Source organism: Capra hircus, chromosome 18 (genome assembly GCF_001704415.2).
Source record: "Capra hircus breed San Clemente chromosome 18, ASM170441v1, whole genome shotgun sequence".
NCBI lineage: Eukaryota > Metazoa > Chordata > Mammalia > Artiodactyla > Bovidae > Capra > Capra hircus.
Window position 1 is genome coordinate 27,664,986 of NC_030825.1, and position 26,192 is coordinate 27,691,177.

Below are 26,192 nucleotides of genomic sequence, written 5' to 3' on the forward strand. Positions count from 1 at the left end.
CAATAGGGGTAGGGGATACATCTAAGCTATTTCTTTGTCTTCCCCACAGGCAGCCTTTAAGAGAAATAACATGCTTTCTCAGAAACAGAATTTAACCCCTATCCTAGTCCTCAGAAAGAAAACAAAGACAGGGCAGAGAGAGACAGCCCCAAGTCTCACTTTCAGCCTGATTTGCTCTGGCATCCGCTCAGCTTGGTATGTTAACACAACAGGATCACAATACCTTCGCCCTTCTTGCCTAGCATGTTTTCTCAGCTCAAATTCCTGCAAACAAACAAAAAAAATCACTGAGGTTCTTGTTATGAGGCACTTTCTTAAATGGAAAAACAAATACTTAAAAGGCAAATGCTAAACACTTACAGTTGCTAATCTCTTGTCCATCTCAGGGCCTGCTTTTTCTACTGCAGTCTTCTGAATAAAACAGCAAGCTAATTCACAATTGTCCTGAGCTAACTGAGCAGCTGCCTGATCCATCATTTCCCTTTGTTGTGGGCTTGCAGTCTATTGGGAGGAGAAGAGACAGAAAAAAATTTAAAGTTTTCTGTGGGTAGACAAAACAGATAGATGGGATAATATAAAATGCAATGTTTGGGCAAATTAATTTTAGAAGTTCCAACTCTACTTATGACTTATTAGCTGTAACCATGAAGTAATCTAACAATCATCTTCATCTGTAAGATGATACACTACTCAACTGAAACATCTTACCAGGTTGTTACGAAGATGGTGAACACTATGAAAGCAATAAAGCAGTAAACAAAGATATTTTTAACCATGACATTTGAGACCCCAAATGAGTAACTGAGTTATCTGAAGAGACTATGTGCTTATGTATGTGTGCACGCCTGCAGTCACTTTAAACTGTTTTGTACTGTCCTACTCCAAAGTGCTTTAAATCTAAATTCTTCATGGTAAACAGAATCAAGAGTGTTAACCTAGGCAGTTTTCAAAAAATCCTTCATTTCTTTAAACCAGTAAGTATCTAGAGTATCTACTATTTGCCAAACACCGCTGAGGATAAAATAAACAAAAATAACCACCACCTCATAGAACTGACAAATCTAAGAGGAAGACATCAAACACATATGGTGATTATTAGAGTACGTGGAATGCTCACTACATGAAAATGAGCTTTTTCAGATAAGCAATAATGAGTTTCATACTACAAGAAAATAGTAAACTTACACGAAGGGCTGAGGCAAAACTGTTTTTCAGGTTGGTTGATATGCTCATGAGTAAAGGCTCCCTGCAAGTAATCATGGCCATTCCAGCTGTCAAGTTCCGCATCATGTGATGAGCTGCTATTCGCATTCGAGATTCCTCAGAATCCAGGGCAAAATCTTTCCTGACTATTTGCTCACAAGTAGTCATGGCAATCTTAATTGATCGATCCACCACCGGATGGACCAGCTCCTGGACGGCCCGTTCGATTGCTTGGCGCACACACTGCTTCAGCTGTGGATGGGCCTGAAACAAGGGAATCTAGGGAGGAAAAGAGAAGTCAACAATTTGTTTAAATAAAACAACCAAATTTCTATCAGTAATCACACCCCTGTCTTTGAATTACTTCCAAGTTAACCATGAACTACCAATTTCTACTTTAAATAATGAAAAGCTCAGAAATCAGAAGCTGGGCTCCAAAGAGAGCACAGTAGTCACTGTATCTTGTGATACATGATTACACATCAAGTTTAATGGGCAAACTGTTCATTACAAGATGCTTAAAGACACTACCCTGGTTAGTCAAAATTTGTGGCTTGAGTACTCCTAAAGAAAGTAACTTCTTTAGTACCATGAGGAAATGCAAAAATAATCAAGAGAATAGAAAAAAGGCTGTCTACAAAAACTACTATTTTCAAAACAGCAAGCATTTTATTTAAAAAATATTACATTGAAATCTTTTGCTTTACTTGAAAGACTATTTATGGGTATTTACTGAAAGAAAAGAAAGAAACTTAAAAAATATTCATGATGAACTTATACTACACATAGCAATTCCTACTCTCTGCAACAAAAGCCTATAAACAACTTAGGAATCCAGATAAGGAAGTAAAAAAGGGAAGGGAAAGTTAACCAGTTGACCTCGTCACAAAGTAACAGTTTACTTACTGTTGGGTTTAGAGTAATGTGTGGTGCCAGGCCTGCGAGGGAATAGACATTGATGTCATGGTAACTGTACTGTGGCTGTGGTGGAACGGTGGCTGTACAGGTGGTGCTGGTAGCTGGTGTTGTAGAAGTTGCTAAATGTAGAGAAAAAATAAAAGCTAATGAAAGAAGCACACTTCCTGACTTTACTATGAAATCAGCAGGGCATCATGTGGTTTTAATCTAACTAAACTGACTGAATGGGGGTGGAGGCGTGGCATTGGTCACATTTTCCCACCCTGAATTATCACAATCTGAACAAAGCATGTGAAACTCAGTCACTGGTCGTGCACCTGGGCACAGGAATGAATTGAGGGGTCTTGCCACATTAGCTGGCCCAAACCATGTCCCATTATTCTATATATAATGTATATCAATTTTCAACCTATTCTGTTTCCTAGTTTTACCTGGGGATTCTTGAGGGCTGAGAAAAAAGAAAAGCTGGTTTATTCTAACCACACCTCCTAAAGCTCCCAGTCCTCTTAATGCAGGTTAAACAACCCACTCGCCTAATGGGTTGAGCCGATCTGGCCATCCCCAGATTTAAGGAATAACACAGGTCTTCATGCCAATGCACTTCTTTCTCTAAGACCTCAAACAATTCTAACAGTCTGGCTGAAGGAGAATATGAGGAACAATTGATTAATGATATTAGTTACAAATACCACAGACAGAATTACCAGACAGATACACTAAGACAATGCCTAGACATTACTAACATTTCCTTAAAAATTTAGAAGGCTCACCAGAAAGTACACAAAATTGCAACCCCACATTACATAGAAAATTACAATTTGCTATATGCATGTGAATGTACCATTGAAGAGAATGATAAATAGAGGGTTAATTATCACACTTACTTGTGGTTGTGATAGGAGGGAGCTCCTCTGGCTGCTTGACATCTTTCTTTGGAGCAGAGAGTTGCTCATCTAAGTTCTTCAGGCGATCTTTATCCTTTAGGAGGTTTCCAGGTTTTAGCTCATTGATGTCTAATGCAAGATTCTTACAGAGGACCTCAATTTCAAACTTCAAGTTTAACTGTGTAATTCCAATATTCAATGAGAATATTAAAAATGAATATCCAGCTTCATAATAATAGACAGTATTCTCACCCATTTGTCATAGTGCTCCCCCCACTAAATACCCTCTTTTTCCTGTAAATTTTAATAATGTAAAGGAAGACAGTGTTCCTAAGGATAAAGAGCAACAAACTTACCTTTAAGTCATGTTCCTGATGTAGCTCAGCTAATACATTCATAATAGCCATTGTCCAGGGGTTGGGTGGCCTAAAAACCTGAAGAAAACCATTATGTTAAGCTTGCTCCAAACTCACTCTTTAATATGTATTATCTAAAACAGTTAAGTACTCACACCCATGTGGCCATAATAAAATCCCTAGCCTTCCCACAAATCATATTTCAGAAAAACACCAAAACCCAAAGCCACCCATTAAAGTGAGTCCTGTATACTACTGAGCCTCTCAATTTGGAAATCCCAAGCTTCCCTGAGGAAAACTAACTGATCTAGCTCTATGTTGCTAAGAACTGAGGATATAGCCTCTTGACCTTGTGCCAAAACATACGAACTCTCATTAGATGACTCAAATCAGTCTTCAATAAAATATTAAAATTTACTCACCACACTACGAATGCTAGATTCTAAGACTTTGGCAACAAAGGGCACTACATAGAGCAACTCTTGCTGTCCTTTAACATAAGCCTCTAGCAGCAAAGATTTTACATCCAAGTCCTAGAAAAACAAACACATTTTTTAAATGCTGGGAATATATTAGAAAATTCCTTATTCAACATCCCCAATTATACTCTGCCACACTCATCCCCAAAACTGGAATCAATAATTGACCCTCACCTTATGGAAAGCCAAGAGTAACAATCATACCTTTTGTTTATCTTGCTAAACATTGTTAAGGCCATGGGTATGCAATTAGGGATTCAAAACATGGGCCAAACCTTCACAGACACCCCATCACAACAGCCCCAAATAACGTCAAGATTTTTAGGTAGAATATGCTGTATGAACATTCTCAAGTTTTACATGAGCCTTTGGTTAAAACTCACAGTGTGTAAGATGGGTTTATTTTTAGCTAGTGTAATCATTCCTAGCCAATGTCCCAAGTTCTTCAGCAAAGACCGATCGGAGAAATTGGCTGCAGCTTTATCAGAGGTCAGGAGTACCTGAAACAGTGTAGGATTAAAGAAGGCATGAAAATGAGCTTATAAAAAAACATTCTCAACTAAATGTTTAAGAATTCCATTATTCTACATTAAAAACAAGCCGTCAATACCGAGAACATGCCCCAAGGTAGATACTGTCCACGTTATCACTGCAATATTTTGTTGTGTTCAGTGACATTTTTACCTTCAAACGTCTTTACATTTAAAAAAAAAGTAAAAAAATTTACAAAACTAAATTTTACAGAAGGTAAAAAATATAAAATACATCATATTGACGTGAAATAACACCACGTATCACGTATGGTCCCACAGCAAAGTATTTTAAAACTGAAAATTTTAGCTAAGTTTGAAGCAGCGATCCAACTGCAAATCTATTTTGAAGAGCTAAATTCAATTCAAATGAAGACTACCGCTATGATTTTTAAGTCCTTCCCAGACAGCAGGCATACTAAGGAGTATAAGAAGACTGCAGTGCTCTGCTGTGATCTTTAGCATTATCTTTGGAAACAACTAAGATTACTTTCTGGAATACACTGTAATATCGCTTACACACTTCGAGAAGACCTAATCCATTTCATCAATTCTCTACTTTTAACTTTCTTAAGGGAGACAGAACCAACACTCCAGTGTCTTGCATACACTCATACATTCATTTCCTACATAATACCTTTTATGGCTATTAGTTTAAATTTATACTTTTGTCTAAAAGAAAGAATCTTTTGATCCAAATCATGTGGAGATTTCCATACCCCAACAATCCCTGCTATCAAATGACAAAGGCTGAATTTAGTTATGTTCCTTAACTCCATACAGCAACAGCAGAATGGCACAAAGTCAGCTGTGCAATAGAAAGGAGCCAGGAATTCTTTTGCACTACAGCGTAACCAAGAATAGGGAAAATTCCTATTCACAGGTTTAAATATAGTGCTGGTTCCTAAGCCAATATCCCAAGTTATTCAGCCAAGAATGCTTTCAGCTATATGCTGGTTCACACTGTTTTCTTTAAAAATTATTCCTCCTAAGAAAAATACTTAAGATATTATAGAACAAGCATTAGCCCATTAGGAAACGTTTGGCCTTAAAAGAAACTGAGAATCTTAAACGGCTATTTTACAACATTCAAGAATCTTGAGATATCTGGCATTTAAGACATAAATGATGGTTTGGTATAGAATGACGAAAATGAGTATGTCTATAAGACTAAATTCTTCATGAAAACTTAGTTCTGTATTTGAAACAATGCCTAAAGCAACCTACATAAATACTGTAACAAATACAACATACAGGAGAAAACAATATCCCCTAATTCCACCTGTGCAATCAAATATTTCCAAACCAGAAACAGTAGTAAAAAGAAATACAAAGGTTTGACAGAAAACAAAATTCTGTAAAGCAATTATCCTTCAATTAAAAAATAAATTAAAAAAGAAACACCAGAACACTTACTTTGATGTTTCTATAGGTCTCATTCAGAACCATCTTATTAAATTCAGGATTTTTCAGCGTGTCAAGGAAGTTAGAATACAGGCTGTGAAAGTTTGGCTCAATACTGACTCTCTTCATAACCAGGTATTGTGAAACCCAAGGCATAAATTCTTCCTTCACAGTTTCCTTTAGTTCTTCAACCTAGCCAACCATTACAACATAGGAAGTATTCAATTAAGAGGATAAAATACAGTTTTATGTTTCGTTTCTGTGAACACAACTACAGTGTATGGCTCCTTGCAAAATTAGATGCTAAAGCAACATGCTACATCTTTACAGTGCATGGCTCCTTGCAAAATTAGATGCTAAAGCAACATGCTACATCTCCCCAATTTTACACAGTTGCTATCAAGTACAGTATATTCAAGTCCATGTAAGTATAGAGTCAATCATCTCTTAAGCTGGGTAATTATAACTGAAACATCTATGATCACTTTAAGCTTTAAAATTGAAAAATATGTAGTCCTCATCCCCATCTTACTTACTCTCCATTTTAACAAAAGAAGATAAATTACTAACCTACAACCTGTTATTAACAAACCTGATGCCAGAACTATGTTTTTCTACATTTCTATCTCTAGGAATTATTTGTAAAGTTTGAAACTCTTCTTCCAAAAACCATGCAAAATGCTTCAAAAATTTCCCCTAATCAATTATGATGAGATTCTCAAAGACAGTACTTGCATTATAAATTACATTTCAAACCCTTTTGTTTAGGCTAATTAGTACTGACGAAAACAGACATTTCCAAGTATTATCTTAGATATAATCTTGTAAGACAAGCATCAATTCTTTTCACAAGCTGTTAATGATCTCTGGGAGGATGTGAATTGGGACTGCAAATACAAATGAAATTCCCATCATGAAATCATTTTCAAGCTTACTTCAAAAAGCCTGTAACTCACTGGAAAACAATACTATTTGGGACTTCCCTAGAAGTTCAGTGATTAAGAGGCTGCGCTTCCACTAAAGGGAGTGTGAGTTTGGTTCGATCCCTGGTCAGGGAACTAAGATCTCACATATGTGTCATGCCATGTGGCATAAATAAATAAAATCAGTGCTATTTAACATCTACAGAATCTACAACCACTAGTTGTATATCCAAGTTCCCTTCATTTTGATTCTATTATCTCCACCTTTAAAGATTAAAAAGGATAGAGAATATCAAATATGAATCCCCCAATCCATCAAGAAAAACAACAGAGAACATTTGTAGTGATATATAAACTATTACTTCAGACTCACCTTTTGTGTCATATTTGACTGGGAGAGGTTGTTGAAGATAAAAGCAATTTTCTCCTGGATATTTTCTGGGGGCTCTACGATTCTCTCAGTTTGATCTGTGGCCACAAGCAATGTATCTATATTTGTTGTATTAATAGAAGGCTAAAGAAATAAAATACATAAAATTAACAAACTGAAATCCTTACTAGACAAATCCTAGGGGTGGGGTATGTACACAGATTCCTTTAGTATATAGCATACATACGGTATGTACAACTGTGCACTTGAAGTGCTGGCAAGAACATGTACTGAACTATTCATGGGGGCTGCATGTGGGAAATTAGGGTGGTAAAGGGAGAAATGCTGATCTTTCATGCTTTTTTAATAGGCATGTGTTATTTATAATAAGGTACATGCTCACTACTGGATATATTGCAACGCAACAACAAATACAACAAAGAAAGTAGACCTACTTACTGGCACATCTTTCTTAAAGCTGACTCCAGTTGGCCTGGTGACTGTAACCGTTTTAGCAACAGTGGTGGTTGTTGAGGTGGTTACCATAGTGCTAACCTGGCCAGCAAGGGGAGCTTTTGCTGGAACCTGGGCCTGGGCCTGGGCTTGAGCCAGTGCAATACTTCCAGGGGTTGTGATAGAGCCCTGCATTTTCACAGGAGGATCTCTAGATTGCTGTCCATACTCAATATACTATAGGGGTAGAGAGAGAAAAACACATTAAATAAGAATTCTTAACAGAAACTGAAATACTTGAATTAAACTCCCTTCACTTCTGAGAGACTGGAAATCATTTCAGAGCACTCTTCTGGTTTATCTGTCTCCCTTATATCTTGCCCCATTCTGGTGCATATCCCCATATGTGTAATATGTAAGTGGATACCACAAACTTCTGAAGAAATAAAGCTAAAATGTTACTATGCTTAAGTATTTATAAGAGAACCAGTTAACAAAACAAGTTGTAAAAAGGTAGCCACAAATGCTTGCCTATAAATTTCCTTAAATTCCTTTACATAAGTAAACTTAAAGGTTCTAAAATTTATATAATAAACTGATTTCTATTGGATGCTAATGAAAAAAAACCATAGCCTAAATAACACTGCAGTGTGAGTTCCCTCTCAGTAAAGCTAACAGCACAAAACAAGAACAATTTATACCACCTAGCCAACTGAAGGGTAAGCAATGTTCTAGGATAAGTTTCATCCCTCTCCTCCTCATTTCCCAGTCCAAAAAAATTCCTTCTCCCACACAAATTACAAGACTGACACAGCCTTCCTGATACTATTACCAACAGCTTGTTCCCGACCAAAAACTAGTACCTATGTATATATACCTAACTTTATTAAAAAAAGGAGACATTTTCAAGAAGGAAAAATACAGCCCTTTAAACTGAAATATAAAGAATGACTTCTCTCCTCTTCTCTGGGTAATAAATGTGTTAAAGTGGGAACTCAGGATCACTGTTAGTGTGATCATTTTCATACCATCTCCCTTATTCTCCCTCTCTAGTCTTTCAAGGTCCCAGATCTGAATTTCATGCTCATCTGATTGTAGCAGCCTGTGACTTCCCATCCAAGCTTTTCAAACTCTCCTTTCTTGTCTAGTTTTCAGTGCCATAATTTTGGCATAGCCCTCCAAAACCCCTCAATAGGCATGAATATACTCCTGCCTCCCACGCTATAGTTTCCGAGGCTAAACCATCATAATGATACTCTGCACTCCTACAAACAAACCCAGTGGAATGAGGTAGAAAGTGCTGGATTAAACTACACTACAGAATTAAAATCAGTTCAAATTCTGATCTGATTTCTTAAAATATGATCTTACAAAGGAGTTCATCTGCTTTGTACTGAAAAAAATAAAATAAAGTTAACAGAGATTAATCAGCTTTCTTTTCTTTTTCTCTGTAAGCTTTGACCAAAGGTAAGATGAAAGTGTGAATATTTAGTAATCATGTAAAATCAACCATTAAAGAAATATTTACAAATTTCAAGAATAGTCACATAACATGGTTTAAAATATTCTCTAGGTCCATTTCCTTACAGACTGTCTCCTTTTTAACCTCGAAGGAATCTAAACAAATAGTTTAAGAAGGCTGTATTTTTAAGAAACACTGATCTAAAAACTTTTATATGCAACAGGTTTGGGGAATTTCCTGGCGGTCCAGTGGTTAGGGCTGGGCGCTTTCACTGTCATGGGCCAGGTTCAATCCCTAGTCAGGGAACTAAGATCCCACAAGCCACACAGAGCAGCCCCCCAAAACCAAACCAAAACAAACAAAAAACACAAACAACAACAGAAACAAATAGCTCTAAATTAACATCTAAATCAGAGGAACAACTTATATTTTTAGACTCAGCCAGGGATTCTTGGTTAACAGTGAAAGATTTCTACTCCTTGATATAATTATTAGGCTAAAAGAACTAGCAAAAGCCTTTTATCAAATCAAGCAAAACCGCTGCTCACAAAATATAAAATTCCTATTTTTTCAGGGTTAAACTACAAAACAAGCAACAAATAATATATATACCTATGTCAGAAAAATCATTTGGCAATCTTAATGCCGTTGCAATAAATCCAAATTAAAACAGATAAACCCTTCAATTACTTAGGTGCTGAAGATACTTACCTCCTGTAAATGATGTGGAAATTGCATAAAGTGACTGATTGAAGCCAAGTGCTGACAATACTGGGGATAGTCCTTCAATCTGTCAACAAAAACATTTATTCATTTACCATTTCATGTAAGAACAGAGGCAATACAATTTCAAATTTTTCAAAAGCTAATCTAGGCCATTTCTCCCATTTCTACCTTTGAAATACCTTATTTGAGGAGAATGCCAAAAGGAAGAACAAAGAAGAGAGGGAAAATGTGAACTTCACCCTTTCTGTATCAAAAAAACCTTGTATTTTAAAGGATTTGTTTTACTTAAGATTACAATGAGCCACTAAAACTACTATCTTTCCAGCTAGCTGAATTCCAAATGTTCATGAACAGGTGAAGAGAAAACCAGCTTGCTAATGAACCCATACAATAGAATACTATTCTGCAATAAAAAGAAACTGAAACATGCAGTAACATAGGTAAATCTTGGAAGCATCTGCTCAGTGTTAAGAAGTCAAACTCATATATATTGTGTAGGACTCCATTTAGATAGTACTCTGGAAAACCCAGACAAATCCAATCAGGGATTGCCAGAGGTTAGATGTGTGAGAAAGTTAATTACAAAGGGGAAGTAAGGGAACTTCTTGAGGGTGATGAAAATATTCAGTATTTTGACTGTGGTGGTAGTGGTGGTGGTTACATGACTGTTTGAATTTCAAAGACCTATTAACCTAAAATACTGACTTTCACGTATTATAAAGTATAGTTCAGTAAACAAACCAAAAAAACCTGCCATTTTATATTTTTCCAACCACTTATTTGGTAAATACAACGAACTGTTTTCACTTCTTCCTTTTACTTCATACAGTCATTAAGGTTACTTAATACACATATAAGGCATAGAAGAATTAGCTGAAAAGCAAGCTACTGTTTCTCCTTTCATTAAAAGAGAGAACCTTCACAGAAAACCTATCCACTCACCTATTTTTAAATCTATCTAGTGCAGCAATCCCAAAATAATACATTTTGGATCCAAAAGGCTTGCGTAAGGCTTCAAGAACATATCGTAGGGCCAAACCTAATGCCATGTAAGTGACCAGTCCTTTTTCGATTATCCCACCAAACAGGCAAGCTGTTATATGTAACTCTTTATCAGGATATTGGGGGAAGAACCGATATTCTTCGAACAAGTTCCTCAGCATACAGTTAAATACTTCTCTTTCCCTCTTTATGGTAGAATCTTTAAATCTCTGTAGCATTTCTAATACCTGGAAAAAGCAAGACAAAAATCATATATACATAAAGGAAACCATTATTAAGAAAGTGAAGTGAAAGTTGCTGAGTCATGTCCAACTCTCTGTAACCCCATGGACTATATATAGTCTGTGGAATTCTCCAGGTCAGAATACTGGAGTGAGTAGCCTTTGCCTTCTCCAGGGGATCTTTCCAACCCAGGAATCAAACCTGGGTCTCCTGCACTGCAGGCAGATTCTTTATCAGCTGAGCTACCAGGGAATGCACTCCTCAAATATTCTTAATTGATAAGCAGAATATTTAACAATAAACTGAGCTTGAGATAAATATTAAAGAGACATATCAAAACACTAGGTGTTATATTTCACTTTGAAAGAGGCATTTATTTAAGATTTACCTAAACCATAAAGAATTATATCATTCTAGACACTCACCTCATCAACAGACATGGTTGGATGTGGTGGGTGATTATATATTCTCTGGAAATAGCTGTTTGCTTCATCATCTATCTCTTTACTAAAGTGCTGATTTGCCTCTGGCCACACCTGAGACAAGTCGGCTGTTAAAAACAGAAAAGCAAACAGTGGGCATTTAGGCTCTTCCTTTACTCCCCCACATTAAGCACACAGAGCCAGAGAGACTAATGTAGTTTGAATTTTAAGAAGAAAAAAAAAAACCTAAAATGATGTGTTAAAGGGGTCAAGTTTCAATATTCAACTGCTCTAAGGACACAAGAGATTTTAACAAAACTGCCTTACAATCACAGTTCTATCTCAGTACTTTATATAGGGACTTTTCACACCATGAAAGTTCACTAGGTTCAAATTTATAATGCACTTACCCTCAATATAACCTCATTCAAGGTTACTTTATCACCTCTTACATGTAAGAATTACCAATGCATATGCATGACACATTGATAGAAACACAAAGCATGCTACAAAACAACATTCAGACAAGCCTTTCACACTAACATTTTCAATCAGGTTGTATACTTTCAAACCTTGGATAATGAATATTCAGTCCCAATGACAAGGACATTTATAAGTCAATGATATGTATGTATTTACAAAGAAGACTCCTATGACTTTTAAATACCTTACTAAAGGAGATTAAAAGTTTAAAATTTGCTTTTTTAACATATATGGCAATAATTATATGTACTTATATATCATAAAGTTATAACATTAAAGTATAGTTATTTACTTTATAAACTGGCAAAACTGAAACAGAAATCTGAGATTTTCCTGGCTGCTCTTGATTTGTTTAAAAAACAAAAAAGGTTTCTTTACTTTGCTCCTCACTCTTAGGATAACACCTTGAAGAATGCTACCTCTTAACTGTCACCTTGTTCTGACAATCCAGGATGAAAGGTGGAATAATACCTCAAATTTTTGTTTTAAAAATTTAAATTCATGATACTCCCGCCGATCTAGGAGGCATATCAACACAATGGCCTTATAACAACATATTAAGACAAAGTCAATGTTATTGTCCATCTATCTCTGGGGACAATAAATTGGACATGTAAGTTATATATGTATCAGTCACACTTCACAATCACAGACAACACTACCACTTACAAGGTTTCATCTTACTCTGCTGGAATGTAGGCTGGTTCAGTCCAGAGGTGCCCAGTTTCCTCTGTACAAAAGGATCGCTATTCACTGCAGGGAGTCCAAGAGCCCCAGTTCCTATACCAGTCAGGCTGCCTGTGCCAAGACCACCTACTAGAGAGAATGAAGGCAGCCAAAAGTCTTATCATTACTCATCTTCTTGACTTTCTCAAAGACACAAATTCTTAATTAAAAAGTCATGGTCTTTTGTTAACTCAGTTGCAACTAGGTTACATAACTGAGTTATTACACTGCAGTCAGTCCAAGAGCCCCAGTTTCTATACCAGTCAGGCTGCCATGGAATTCTCCAGGCCAGAAAACTGGAGTGGGTAGCCCTTCCCTTCTCCAGGGGATCTTCCCAACCTAGGGCTCGAACCCAGGTCTCCTACATTGCAGGCAGGTTCTTTACCAGCTGAGCCACCAGGAAAGCCCAAGAATACTGGAGTGGGTAGCCTATCCCTTTTCCCGCGGATCTTCCTGACACAGGAATCAAACCGGGGTCTCCTGCACTGCAGACGGATTCTTTACCAACTGAGCTATCAGGGAAACCCAAGTTATTACAACATTTCACCAATTAGGTTTTAGTACTCTAAACTTATACTGTGGCAATAAAAGGTACAAACAGCTTAGGAGAAACATGTCAGTACTATGGAGGAAAATGTAAACTGTACTTCCACGTTAAGTTAAAAGCCAAAATATGTGGGAAAGTTCTACTGATTTCCTATCATTTTCAAGGTAGGTGCAAAAAGGCAGGACATATACCTGAATCTGATATATGAATTTATAAAGCTGTGAGTTTTGATCTAAGCCCAAGTTCTTTAGAACGTGATTAACAAACTTGTTACTGTTTATAGTATCATGTGGTAATAGAATCCTTACTGAATAACTCAACTAAAAAATTTATAAGTATAAATATCCTCATTACAATTTGACTAAATTAATGTAATAATGTTTATCTCTTCCCAGCTCTGGATGTAAAAACAACTTTCACAATTTAGTTTAAGCACTTTTCCTTTATCACAGTGACTCAGAACACTTTATATACACTAAGGCACAATGATGCTTACAAATAATCTGTACCCCTACCCACCACTCCTCTTACCTGGAAGCTGTGATGAAAGTCCTCCAATACCACTGAATGCAGTTGTCTGATTTGGGGTTGAAAGGGGTGGAAATGCTTTTGCTGGTGACTGTGGGGTACTGAATGCAGAACCCAAATTTGGAGGAAAGCCCTGCATACTCTGGGTGTGAGGGGCAGCTGAACCACCTATACTAAGAGATGCCATTCCAGCAAGAGGGTCAATCTAAAGAAAAACATTATAAAAACGTATTAAACACAGTTCAAGCAAAGGCAGATAAATGACACAGGTAAAGCAATCTTTAGCAATAGCTCTTCAAATGCTTAATAAACTGCAAAACATGATGATGCTTAATCCCCAAATCAAGTGTACCAGTCATTTTTCTTAATATATCACAACTATATCACACAATCTGTGATATAGCAGGTTTAAAGAGTCCTTGCCAAAGAACCAGAGCCACAATATAAGGGCTATAAAACTTCAAAAATAACATTTCAGATGAAGTTCTCTGAGGCTGTACTACTAAATATTTAGTAGTGACATGGGGCAATCCTTATAATTTCCAATAGGCCCCTTTATTATAAACAAATCTCAATTAAATTAACTTTTAATACAACAAAAGCATTAGAAATTAGAAATCTAGTCAAAACAAATCTTGTCAAACTTTGAGAATCTTGGGGTTGGAGATCAGCTCTAATTTAAAAAACAAAAAACAAGGTATACTATTCATACCAAAAGATTTTATAAAATATCTAATAACTGCACTTCCAAACTTCTGAGTTTGTGACATTATTTCAGACTTCTGTGACTATAGAAAATAATATATGATATGCCTTTTATAAAGTGGTCACTGAAGTGGTTCCCTAAATGCTCTTTTTTAAAATAAACCCCAACCTGCCATTCAATGCAGCTGAAAATAGAAGCGGAATATGTTGCTCCCAGAGAGAAGGGGGTGGTTGGTGTCAGGGAGTAACTTAAATGTACCTTGTTTTTAAAAGAGCAGTTCAGTTGAGAGCTGAAGAGCCCCAGTTATAACAAGTCCTTATGCTCTAGCACTGTTGCTTGGCCCGTGAAGCTACAAACAAGACACATCAGGTTCAAAGGCAGTGCTTATTTCTCAAGTCTGTTATTCTTATTTTAAAAAGAAGCCCTCACCATATACCTAACTAAGTTGTTTTGTATCTTTCCTCTCATAGTCTGTTTAATGATTCAAATCTATTCTCAACCACAATGCCTATTTACAGATCTCCTTTAAGTGGATACTAGACATGCAGTTATCTAAAATGTAATAAATTCAGACAAAAATCTCCTTTGAGTAGAATATTAATGATGATGCAGAAGTTTATTCTATTTCAAATCTATGACCAAATGGAAAGGTACCAAATGTAGTGCTCATTTACCTGAACGGGAGAAATGGCGTCCAAGCTGCTAGCACTAGGAGGGCGTCCTTTTGGCATAACTCCCGGCGGTGGTTGCCTAGCCTTGTTCATAACGTTACTGCAATTGGCCACCATGGTGAGGATGGTTTCTGATAACTCCTGAGAAACACTCCTGAAGAGACACGAAAAGTGAAAAATATTAATTATTCCCTAGAACACCTAAACAAACAAATCTGGATTTCTAATAAATAGAAAACTTGCTGGAACCTATGGCTCAATTTCCACCATATCCCATGTCTCTGCATCTGTCATTAATCACCAAGATTTTCTGAGCACTGCCTTTCTTGTGAAAATATTTCTTAATACCTCTGAAACTGACCAGGTTTGGGTACAGTGCTGCCCATATGTTTTGAAATACCGCTCTAAGAAACATTCCATATCCTCAACTACTTCATCAAAAATAATGCACAAAAGTGGACATTATCAAAGAAAACAGATAAACAATCTTTAAAAATGCCATACACGTATTCAGTAACTGTATTAGGCAAGCACGTAAAAAACTGACTTCTAAAATGTGAAATAGGCTGTATGTTTGACAGGAAAATCCACCTTCCTCATAAATGCTATGCAAACTTCCTACTGTCTTAGATCTTACCCTCTAAATTCTTAATCATACTGTTGACTCTAAAAAGTAAAAGCAGTCACTCAGACAAGAAAGTTGTTTCTGAGGGGAGGGAGAGGACAGATTAGGATATTAAAAGTACCAAATAAAACTCTATATTAAACAGTTCAGAGAATTCTCTGGAGGACCACTGGTTAAGACTCTGAGCTTCCACTTCAGTGGGTATAGGTTCAATCCCTGGTCGGGGAACTAACATCTCACATGCCATGAGGCACAGCCAAAACAAACAAATTATTTTTCAGATAAGCACAAAACTATGGGGAAATAGACCAACTGCCTCTGGTTATAATAAATGGAAAACTTGCTATGGAGAAAAATTTTATAGCACCTAACAAAACTGCATATGCCATTTCCCTTTAACCTAACAATTCCACTTCTAGTGGGCCCAAAAATACAATGGCAAAGACATGGATGCAAAATGCTATTCATTGGAACATTATTCGTGATATATAGTGAAAACAAACTGAACATTCACAAATAGGTACTAGTTCAGTAAGGCACAAAACATCTGTTTAGTAGAGTGCTGCTGCTACTGCTGCTAAGTCGCTTCAGTTGTGTCTGACCCTGTGCGACCCCATAGACAGCAGCCCACCAGGCTCCCCCATCCCTGGGATTCTCCAGGCAAGAACACTGGAGTGGGTTGCCATTTCCTTCTCCAATGCATGAAAGTGAGAAGTCAAAGTGAAGTCACTCAGTCGTGTCCAACTCTTGGCAACCCCATGGACGGCAGCCCACCAGGCTCCTCTGTCCATGGGATTTTCCAGGCAAGAGTACTGGAGTGGAGTGCCATCGCCTTCTCAAAAAAAAAAACAAAAACAAAAAAAACACCTTTAAATTAAAAGGAAAACTGTTTTAAAGATATCTATGCCATGCCCTGGGTTAATGGCTACAAGTAACAGATAATAATTATCATATTGTATTCAACACAAAACACCTTCAATTGTAAGCCACACCATCATTTTTACATGCTCTACAAAATTAACTGGGTTAATTCTAATTGTAAGAGGTCACCAATGAGATGAATTATCATTTCAAAGATGTTACAATATTAAAACTGTGTATCTTATGATTGATAAAAATGGTTAATTGAAATATTATTCCTTGCTATTTCAGAACTTGCCATAGCTGACAAAATTCCAAACTTAAGAGACCAGAGTAGTAGAAGGAACTCCCATAAATGCTTCACTCACCAATTAGCTACATTTTACCCTATTTATTTAACCATTTTTTCTATAATATCCACTTCTCTCCAAAACATTTTAGATTAGATACATCACGTGTCTTTTATCCCTAAATACTTTATTGCCTGTTTTCTAAGAACAAGGGCATTTTCTTACATAACCTTGTTAAACAACAATCATGAAATCCAACACAAGCTGGGTAAGGATAAAATAGGCCAGATTGAAATTACATCAATTATTCCCAGAATGTCCTCAACGCTCTTTTTTACCCCTTGGATGAGAACCCACTGCACTGAGTTGTCACATCTCTTTTGCTTCTTTAAACTGTCAAGAATTTATCAACTTTTATTTCTCTTTCTTAAACTTGATTTTTTTAAAAAACGTAGAAGCCAATTTTTTGTTTTTATACAGTGTCCCTTGATTGTGTTTGTCTGCTACTTTGTATTTTGCATGTACTGACAGCGAGATTACCACATAACTTACACAATGTTCTTCTCAACGGCTTTTTATCATGAGGCATGTGTAGAATGGAGCTGGCGACCCCCTGACCAATAAATTAATGTCGTAAATGTCAGATCCAGAGTTCTCTACTGAAATGCTACTAGTTTTCCCCTTTGAGAATCACACAGGTATTCACTTTACTATGCTTCAGAAGTTACAAAAAAGAATATATAGGACAGAACAAAAGGGAGGATGGCGGAGTAAAGACCTCTAAATATTCTCTCCTCCATAAAACCAACTACAACACTAAAAACTAGCCAAAAAAAGGTAGGAGTTAATTTTTCCAGAACTCTAGAAATGAACCAAAAGGCTTTAAAACAGTCAAGGGAAGGAATTCCCTGTCAGTCCAGGAGTTAAGATTTCTTGCTTTCATTTCACTGCTGGAGCCAGGGATCAATCCCAGGTAGAGCAGCGCAGAGTGGCCAAGGGAAAAAAAAAAAAAAACATGAGGGGAATTTTTCTTCCAGAAGGATGATTACTTCTTGGTAACAACAGCAAGCTTTATGACATCTTAATTTGCCCAACTGTGACACTTCACTCAAAATTAAAACACAATCACAGTGAAAACCAGCAAGCAACCTGACAACCACCAGATCAAGAGGGCTCAGAACTGGGCTGAAACATCTTTAAAGTTCATTCTCAGAGAAAAGTGAGGTCGCTCAGTCACGTCCGACTCTTTGCGACCCCGTGGACGGTAGCCCACCAGGCTCCGCTGTCCATGGGATTCTCCAGGCAAGAATACTGGAGTGGGTTGACATTTATAATCATTATTTCACCTATCTGAGGATTCCCTGTGAGACCACAATGGCCGGGTTGTCTATACTGGACCTAAGAACTGACTCAGGGCAAATAAACTCTTTCCCATGGTTATCTGCAGAAAACATTTTAAAGGTCATTGTTTTAACTTCCTGAATGCCTAAGGTGTAGAAGATAACAGTCTGACCAAACAACAGGCTAACGAAAAGTTTAAAAGGAAAACTTCAGATGATTCCCATGGGTGGAAATCTGAAAAGCTCTCCCATTTCCCCAGGAATCTAGAAGGCATGACGGTGTGTGTGTAGGGTTGTGCTAGCATCTAAAGCTGTGCCCCTGCCGTGAAAGACCTAAGAAGGCCCAAGTTCTTAGGTTCAAGCCCAAGTTCACTTCAAGCCAACCTTCAGGTTCTGACTAAGAAGCAAGTGAATACCAAAGTGGACTTGTCAAGAGACCAACTTAGGGTTAAAGATGTACCTGGACATAGCACACAGAATCACAGGGTAAAGAATAGCTTACTGATTCCAGAGTTTAGTTTAACAAAACCTCCAATCTTAGCTAACAACAAAGCTTATCCAGAGATATCAGTGACCAACGAGGACAAAGAATACAGATATTACTGAATTCGTTCAGAAAAGAACATTAACAAAACAAAAAATCCTTGAGTGGGTTTTCGAGAATTGTGATTTTGAGAATTGCCTTATTAAACTTTCCAGCTTTCAACCACAAATAAGACATGCAGCACACACACATATAACCAAACTAACTAGAAACAGAAGATAAGGTAACTCCCTTCAATGTGAAACATAACTATAAAACCCATAACTAACATTATAGCTAATGGTCAAACACTGGATACTTTCCTCCTAAATCAGCAACAAGATTAGGCTGTCTGTTCTCACGTCTATTCAACTTTAGACTGGCGGTTCAAACAAGAACAATTAGACCAAAAAAAAATACCACCTCTCTATTCAGATACCATGACTTGTATCAAATATCCAGCAAAAAGCATGATTAAAGAAATGCAAACATCACTGAAAAAAATTAGAGAAAGGTAAAGAAATGGGAAGATATCTTAGATCTGTTAACTGGAAGACTTAATACTATTAAAATGGCACTATCCCCCGAGGTGATCTAAAGATTCAACGTAATCCTTATCAAAATCCCACTGGGCTATGTAATTTCTCTGTAGAAATGGACAAGCTGACCCTAAGATTCTTCTGAAAATTAAGGAACCCAGAATGACCAAAACAATTTTGGAGAAGTAGAGAGCAAAGTTGGAGAACTCAATACTTCAATTTAAAAATTTACTTAAAAGTGAAAGTTATCAACACAATGTGGTACTGGCATAAGGACAGGCATACAGATCAATGGAATAGAACTAAGAGCCCAGAATAAACTCATATTATGTGCAACTGATTTTTCAGAAGATAGTTCCAAACGGAAAGACCAGTCTCTTCAACAAACGACTATTCACATGTAAAACCATGCATTTGGGATCCTATCTCACACCACACATTAAAAAATTAATTCAAACAGATCTCATATTTCAGTAGTATAGTACTTTGGACTTAAAACCCACTGGATTACCTTAAGTGCTATCATTTTTAATCATTCAAACCCTCTTTCTCAAATCAACAATTATCCACACAATCCAGTTCCAGTATTAAATACTCTTCTTACCCTGCACAAGCTTGTAAACAGGCCAACATTGTCGCCAGGGTTTCTGGAGGAAGTTGAGCACTTTTGGGCTGATCTTTCTCTGGGGCAAGTCCACCCAAAATAGAAGGACACCGTCTCTTTAAAAAAGTCATACAAGCCTGGATAAAAGGCTCCTGAAAACGAGAAAGTCTTTCAGTGTATTTGAAACTCACCATTAATTGATTTCAGACTAAGCACTACAACTCAACTCCAGAATATAGTAATAACATTTTCATTGCCATTTTCTTCAGTTATCTTGACCATCAAAACTTAAAAGCAGTAATAAATGGACAATCCCACTTACTCCATGCTCTCGAATTTTATCTGTGAGCCACTTGTCAAGTTTGAGGTATTCACGACGTGAAGCAAGTGCAGCAAGGTCAATAACAAAGGCAAATGGAGTACCATTTAGCAGCATTGACAAAGCCTAAAGAAAAAGAATATTAGAAACTACGAGTCAAGCAATTGAGTGACTTTTCTGTCCTATTTTCTGTTTCCAGTTTTTATTTTCACAAACAAGTCTAAATAAACATTGCTAATATTTTCTTAATCAAAATTTTTTAAACAGCTTAGTGTGTATCAATGGTAACACTTGTCCCTAACTATACGATCACATTTCAAAGACAAACACATGACTTTACCTTCACAATAAACTTTACCCTGTGTTTTTTCAAATAAACCTAAAGCAAAGCAAAACACAAAGCATGAAAAATTATCTTTATCCATTAAAAAAAAAAATCTAAACTCAGGCTTCCTCTAACCTAAGTACAACTACAACACCAGTACTGTGTACATCAAAGACATCAAGAATCAGACTATTTGTCAAAAGAATCCGTTAATGCTGATGAAATCTGTAGAAGAGTAGACAGCCAACCAGTTTCTCCAAAAATTGTATCTCACAGATAAGAAGATATCAATATCACTTGCTTTAAAACAGCCCTTTAAGTATCATAGAAGACCAAACAAAACTCAGTGAAATGTAAATGAAAACATTTTTACACCTCTAAGGAACCACTCTTCTTCCAACCTCTTCTACCTATAAGGAAAAACTCTAAATTTCATCCATTCTAGCTTAGAGTTACATATGACTTATTCCTAAGACACTTGGAATTTTTATCATCAATAAATAAAGTGTTACTCTGTCCCTCCAAGCTCACCTTCAAGTCCTGGGCCACATCAAGTATTCGAGACAATTTGGCCTGGTCATACTGCTCCCCTCGCATGTACCATTCTGCCATTGCATGCATGATAAGTTGGCGGATTGAGGGAGACTGTCCCTAAGAAAATAAAAAAGGGAGTTAAACAGCAATACCACTACTAATGATTTTGATACGCTGTTGCAACTGCTATTACAAACACTGACTTCACCTGTACTCATGTAAAATTGAGCTGTATCAGTGCAAATAATAAAGCATTGATTACAGTGACTTGTGTTGCCGGGGGAGGGGTATTATTTCCACATCTTCTAAATGATGCTTATCCCTAAACCCATAGGTCATATACTCACTACAACAAATCTGTCCTATAAAACATTTTCAAAGGCAAAATATGATGTGAACATGAGGGTACATCAAGTTTACATGATCCTTTAAATTCAATTACATATTACTGGCCTATAAAGACAAAACAGTTTCAGATAATCATCTCTCATGTTGCACAGGGCCATATTTTTTCAGTATTTCTGGGACTAGAGTTTGTACATCCTAAATTTAGCTACTTTCACAAACAATAATGCTCATTTTCTAGAATTATTCAAAAAAAATTTTTTTAAGCAGAAAACAGCCTGTCTTTGCAGTTGAATGATAATTTAGCTAATGTCTCTCAAAGAAGCAACAGCAATTACTACTACTATCTAAACCACTTTTCAGTAACTGTCTCAGACTGACAGAAAGCCCAAGTGGAACAAGTATCTAATCAGGAGTGGTGATGCATGTCCCTTCACTGTGCCCTCTCTCACAAATGTATTGAGAAAAGTCTAAGAAGGCCTACACTGCAAACTTCTGGTTAAATGTTTGATAAACACTTTGTAAACTCTTATCTCTCATGTGATTTCAGTCTCCAGCAATGGAGGTGGCCTGAGGAAAGGAATGGGACCAAGGCTAATGTTTTTCAAGTTTTATCTGGTATATAACAAACAATAGCAGGAATATCTTAGAGGGGCACTTGGTATAAAGGGGAAAACAACTGCTTTTTCTTAAAGCCTCGATATATATCTGCAGGCTACTGGGAAGGAGGGGAAGATCAATGGACAGAAGAGTATTTACTTGTCAAATACATCCTACAAAATGGGGGGGGGGGCGCGCAGGGCACAAGGGCTTGAAAACTCAGCAGGAACCAAAATAAAATTTAAATGCTGGATTTAAATTTAAGGAAAATTATGTCAATTCAATTGATCTGTGATATTCTCTCATTTGCTGTTAAGAAGTAAAACGAGAACCTCCTGTTTCTATTAAGCTCTGTACTGGTACCCTAGTGATACAGTTTTCATAATACTGAATTTTTTTGTTAAATTGTCCTGCCTCCTTGCTCTTTCAAGTTTTATACTTAATACCTACATGATGCTAAAAGATAAATTTTATGGAAGTATGACTTTCTCAAGAGAGTCAGGATTCCAAGGTTGACAATTTCTCTAGTTGAACATCACCAAAAGAATGTCTATTATGCAGAAATAGAATCACAGATGTAGGAAACTAACATAGTTATGGGGAGCGGGGATTGGGAATGACATACACACACTACTATGTACAAAACAGATAACTAAATAAGAACCTACTGTACAGCACAGGACGCTCTACTCAATACCCTGTAACGGCATGTATGGGAACAGAATCTAAAAGAGTGAATATGTGTACGTGTAACACTCACTTTGCTGTACACCCAAAACACAAATCAACAAAAAAAATTTTAATGTTGATTATTAAGACAAAGAAATGGTCATATCTTACCTGTCCATGCCATGCATAGTGCAAAATTATAGCTGAGTTAGGGTGGTTTCCAAGGAAAATTGGCATCAGAGTGGAGATGAGTTCATGGCGTAAGGTGTGCCAGGAGGTGTTGATTTGTAATAAGGCCAATACCAGCATGTCTGGACAGTGTTTGATAGGGAAGCTGAAGAGCTGTTTGACTTGCTCATATTGCCCTACCTCTGCAAGCCTTAGCAGAGATTCAATCAAATCCAAGCTCTTCCTAACAAGAATGGAAATAAGATAATCTGTCAGTCAGTGAAAATCTAAGGACACAAAATCCATTTTCCAAATAAATGATACCAGCTATCAAGATAAAACCAAGTTGCTGTCATCTTTTAGTATTTGAAGAATATTTAAATTGGTGCTGATTCATCTCAAATATATAATGCTGGCATGCTTTCAAACTAACTTTAAAAGCCGTCCAAATTAACAAAATAAGTGTTGAAGGAGCAGATGTGACTGACCATTTGCATAACCATGGACCTCCTCACCAAGAAAATCTTTTTGTGATTCGAGTGAAAAAAACAGTATCAGAGTTTAGAAACAGTCAAAAATTCAGTAAAACATAAACACAAGAAACATTCTACATAAAAATACAGCCTGACTCACACAACACTGCAAATCAACTATATTTCAATTTAAAAAGAAAACCCAGCTGGAACACTTACTTTGGTAACACAGTTTTAACTTATGTGCCCCTGTTGATGTCATACAAGTCCAGAAGTGAACAATACCTCCTATGAATTATTCTTGCCCTAAGAAGCTAAATGTGCTTGGCTTTAGTCAAGCCTCAAATCTTACTAATCCTAGTCCATAAAAACTATGGAATAGAGATCAAATTAAACACCATGAGGAAATAGATACCCTATACCATAGGGAAGACTATAGGATGCTACTTTTCCATTAAATCAATGGTGAAGAATTATATTTTTAAAAAAAGGAGGAAGAAGACTTATAGAATGAAAGAAACTATGTACGTAGACCTTGTCTGGACTCCCAATCATATAAACTGTTACAAACCATTTTTGAGACAATTAGGGAAACCTGAATATACAGGTGTATCAAGAAGTTATTAACTGTATCATGACATTTCAGTTTTATATATTGGAAAGAGGTCTTTATCTGTTAAAATAAAATGAAGAAACACTGCTATACACATTAGTCTTAACAGGAGGGAAAAAAAAAAAAAAACCAACCCAGTAGATCCAACATTGGCTACACCTGAACATCTGGGGAAACCCACTGCTTGGGTCATTCTTTCAGAACAGGTATCAGCAAACAACATTTGCAGGCCCAATCTCACACTGCCTAATTTTTATAAATACTGTTTTGCTGGAATAGAGCCACACCCACATTTATACTGTGCTACAATTTAAGAGTTAAGTAGTTGCACAGAGACCATCCGGCCTACAAAGCCAGATGTTAAACCCTTTACAGGCAAAGTTTACCATCCTTTGTTTTATAAGATGATGTCAATAGGGCTTTGTGCGTGCATGCATGCTAAGTCGCTTCACTTGTGTCTGACTCTGTGTGACCCTATGGACTGTAGCCTGCCATGGTCCTCTATCCATGGGGATTCTCCAGGCAAGAATACTGGAGTGGATTGCCATTTCCTACTCCAGGGGATCTTCCCAACCCAGGGATTGAACCCGCATCTCTTAAGTCTCCTGCATTCTCAGGAGGGTTCTTTACTACTGGTGCCACCTGGCAAGCCCAATAGGGCTTTATACTGTCCTAAAACTAACAGCCACAACATGTCCTCCTCTCTCCCCTCTCCCCCCAAACACTATCTGTTCATGTTGGGAAAGTGTCCCAGTAGAGTATGGTTGGAAAAAATGGAAAAAACATTATAAAGTACATGTCTTTGAGGACCAAAACAGCCCATGCCCACTCCCTATAGCCATGAGTGTATTGTAATAGTAATGCACACCCATCCCTCAAAAAGGAATGACTTAAGTTTCAGGAGAAACCAACTCAGCCAATCAGATTCTCCCTCAGAAATTTGGAATTGAAACTCAAAGAAAATAGATAATTAACTTAAAGTTTGAGATTTCATGAGTTGGCCACTTTGAGCCACTTACAAAAGCAAGCAAGCAAAATCTACAGAGAAAAGAAAGGGATTTAACCCTAACAGAGAAATACAAATCTCCTTCCAACGTGTCTGATGGTTTCAGAAAATATACAATGGCAGATATTACAAGAAGAAAGATGTATCTAGTGATAAGGGGACTAAATAGAGATTTTTCACCCAAGAACATCCTACTATATAAAATTTAGGGTAAGCAGGCTTGCTAAAAGTACCATTTCATTTAAATCTTTAACTATGTAGTTGGCTAACTATTAATCTTATATTTCCAAAAAGTAGAAGTGATCCTTTCAAGAAAAGCTAGATGAAGAGTGTTTACCATGTGGCAATTTCTCGATTGTCATCCTCTGGTGGTGCTTTCAGAATATCAGTGGCAACAGTATGACAGGGATAGTCGGCAAAACAGAAGATCTCTGGATTTATAAGGGAATGCTGAATGAAGGAGAGCTGGAAAAAGAGAAAAAAGTCAATACTACCATAAATGACTGTGGATGTTAAAAAACTGAAACATTTTAACAAGGCTAATTTCAATCTTAAGGTTATCAGAAATTTCCCTTTAAAATCTTAATTATTTGCTCTTTCAAAACCACAGGTAATTCAGACAAAATAAGGTGCATGACGACCCTGGAGACAAACATCCTTAAAATACTGGGAAAACCGATTGATTGCTACACTTCAGCTGAGTCTGATATTAAACTATAATAATGTTTCTTCAAAATTCACAGGAGTCTCTGCTTTTCTGAGCAATGCAAAACAAATTCTACTTTAAAACAATATTTTAATCAAAGGATAGATGTCACTATGTTAGTTGTTATTTTGTGTGTCTTCTATAGCTACACACTATTCACTTACCTGGCCTTCTGCATGTTTCCAAGGTCTGTATATGAGATCTACAGGGAACACTTCCATACCCAGACCCCTTTGAATGCCATAGACTACATTATGAAGTCCTTTACTGTCACGAATTTGAAACCCAGGATGGTCCAGTTCATAAGTTACTTCCTTGAAATTCAAACTCGGATTCTAAAAAAGAAAAGCACTTCAAAGTTTAAAGAACAAAAGTGCACATATTTTGACTGCTTTATCCAAAGAGTCACATTAAATCTTTAGCTCAATTAAGATGGTCTAATTATAGACACAAAATCATCCAAATCTTTCTGGCATTACCAAAAAGTCTTACAAGAGGTATATTCTTTTCAAAAATTTTTTTCATTTTTATTTTGGTTGTGCTGGGTCTTCATTGCACCACATGGGCTTAGCTGCCCTGTGGCATATGGGATCTTAGTTTAGTGACCATGGATCGAATCTGTATCTCCAGCACTGCA

General features: G+C 36.8%; 1 protein-coding gene across 6 annotated transcripts in view; it reads right to left on the reverse strand.

The window, feature by feature from the left end:
* CNOT1 (CCR4-NOT transcription complex subunit 1) overlaps positions 1-26,192 on the reverse strand; it is an 84,031-nt gene that overhangs the window by 16,396 nt on the left and 41,443 nt on the right. For 2 of the 6 annotated variants that reach the window (XM_005692051.3, XM_013971003.2), the window contains exons 11-33: positions 25,720-25,890; positions 25,187-25,314; positions 22,761-23,001; positions 20,973-21,092; positions 20,120-20,242; positions 19,798-19,949; positions 15,019-15,169; positions 13,642-13,843; positions 12,522-12,653; positions 11,358-11,482; positions 10,651-10,937; positions 9,694-9,772; positions 7,527-7,757; positions 7,071-7,211; positions 5,787-5,966; positions 4,224-4,340; positions 3,784-3,894; positions 3,362-3,439; positions 3,006-3,183; positions 2,110-2,240; positions 1,186-1,482; positions 361-501; positions 160-264 (exon numbers count right to left, since the gene is read on the reverse strand). In XM_005692051.3, the coding sequence (XP_005692108.1) occupies positions 160-264; positions 361-501; positions 1,186-1,482; positions 2,110-2,240; positions 3,006-3,183; positions 3,362-3,439; positions 3,784-3,894; positions 4,224-4,340; positions 5,787-5,966; positions 7,071-7,211; positions 7,527-7,757; positions 9,694-9,772; positions 10,651-10,937; positions 11,358-11,482; positions 12,522-12,653; positions 13,642-13,843; positions 15,019-15,169; positions 19,798-19,949; positions 20,120-20,242; positions 20,973-21,092; positions 22,761-23,001; positions 25,187-25,314; positions 25,720-25,890 (3,621 nt within the window). Of the gene's footprint in view, positions 1-159; positions 265-360; positions 502-1,185; positions 1,483-2,109; positions 2,241-3,005; positions 3,184-3,361; positions 3,440-3,783; positions 3,895-4,223; positions 4,341-5,786; positions 5,967-7,070; positions 7,212-7,526; positions 7,758-9,693; positions 9,773-10,650; positions 10,938-11,357; positions 11,483-12,506; positions 12,654-13,641; positions 13,844-15,018; positions 15,170-19,797; positions 19,950-20,119; positions 20,243-20,972; positions 21,093-22,760; positions 23,002-25,186; positions 25,315-25,719; positions 25,891-26,192 lie in introns of all 6 variants that reach the window. The other 4 variants (XM_005692049.3, XM_013971001.2, XM_005692050.3 and 1 more) reach the window with 2 other exon arrangements.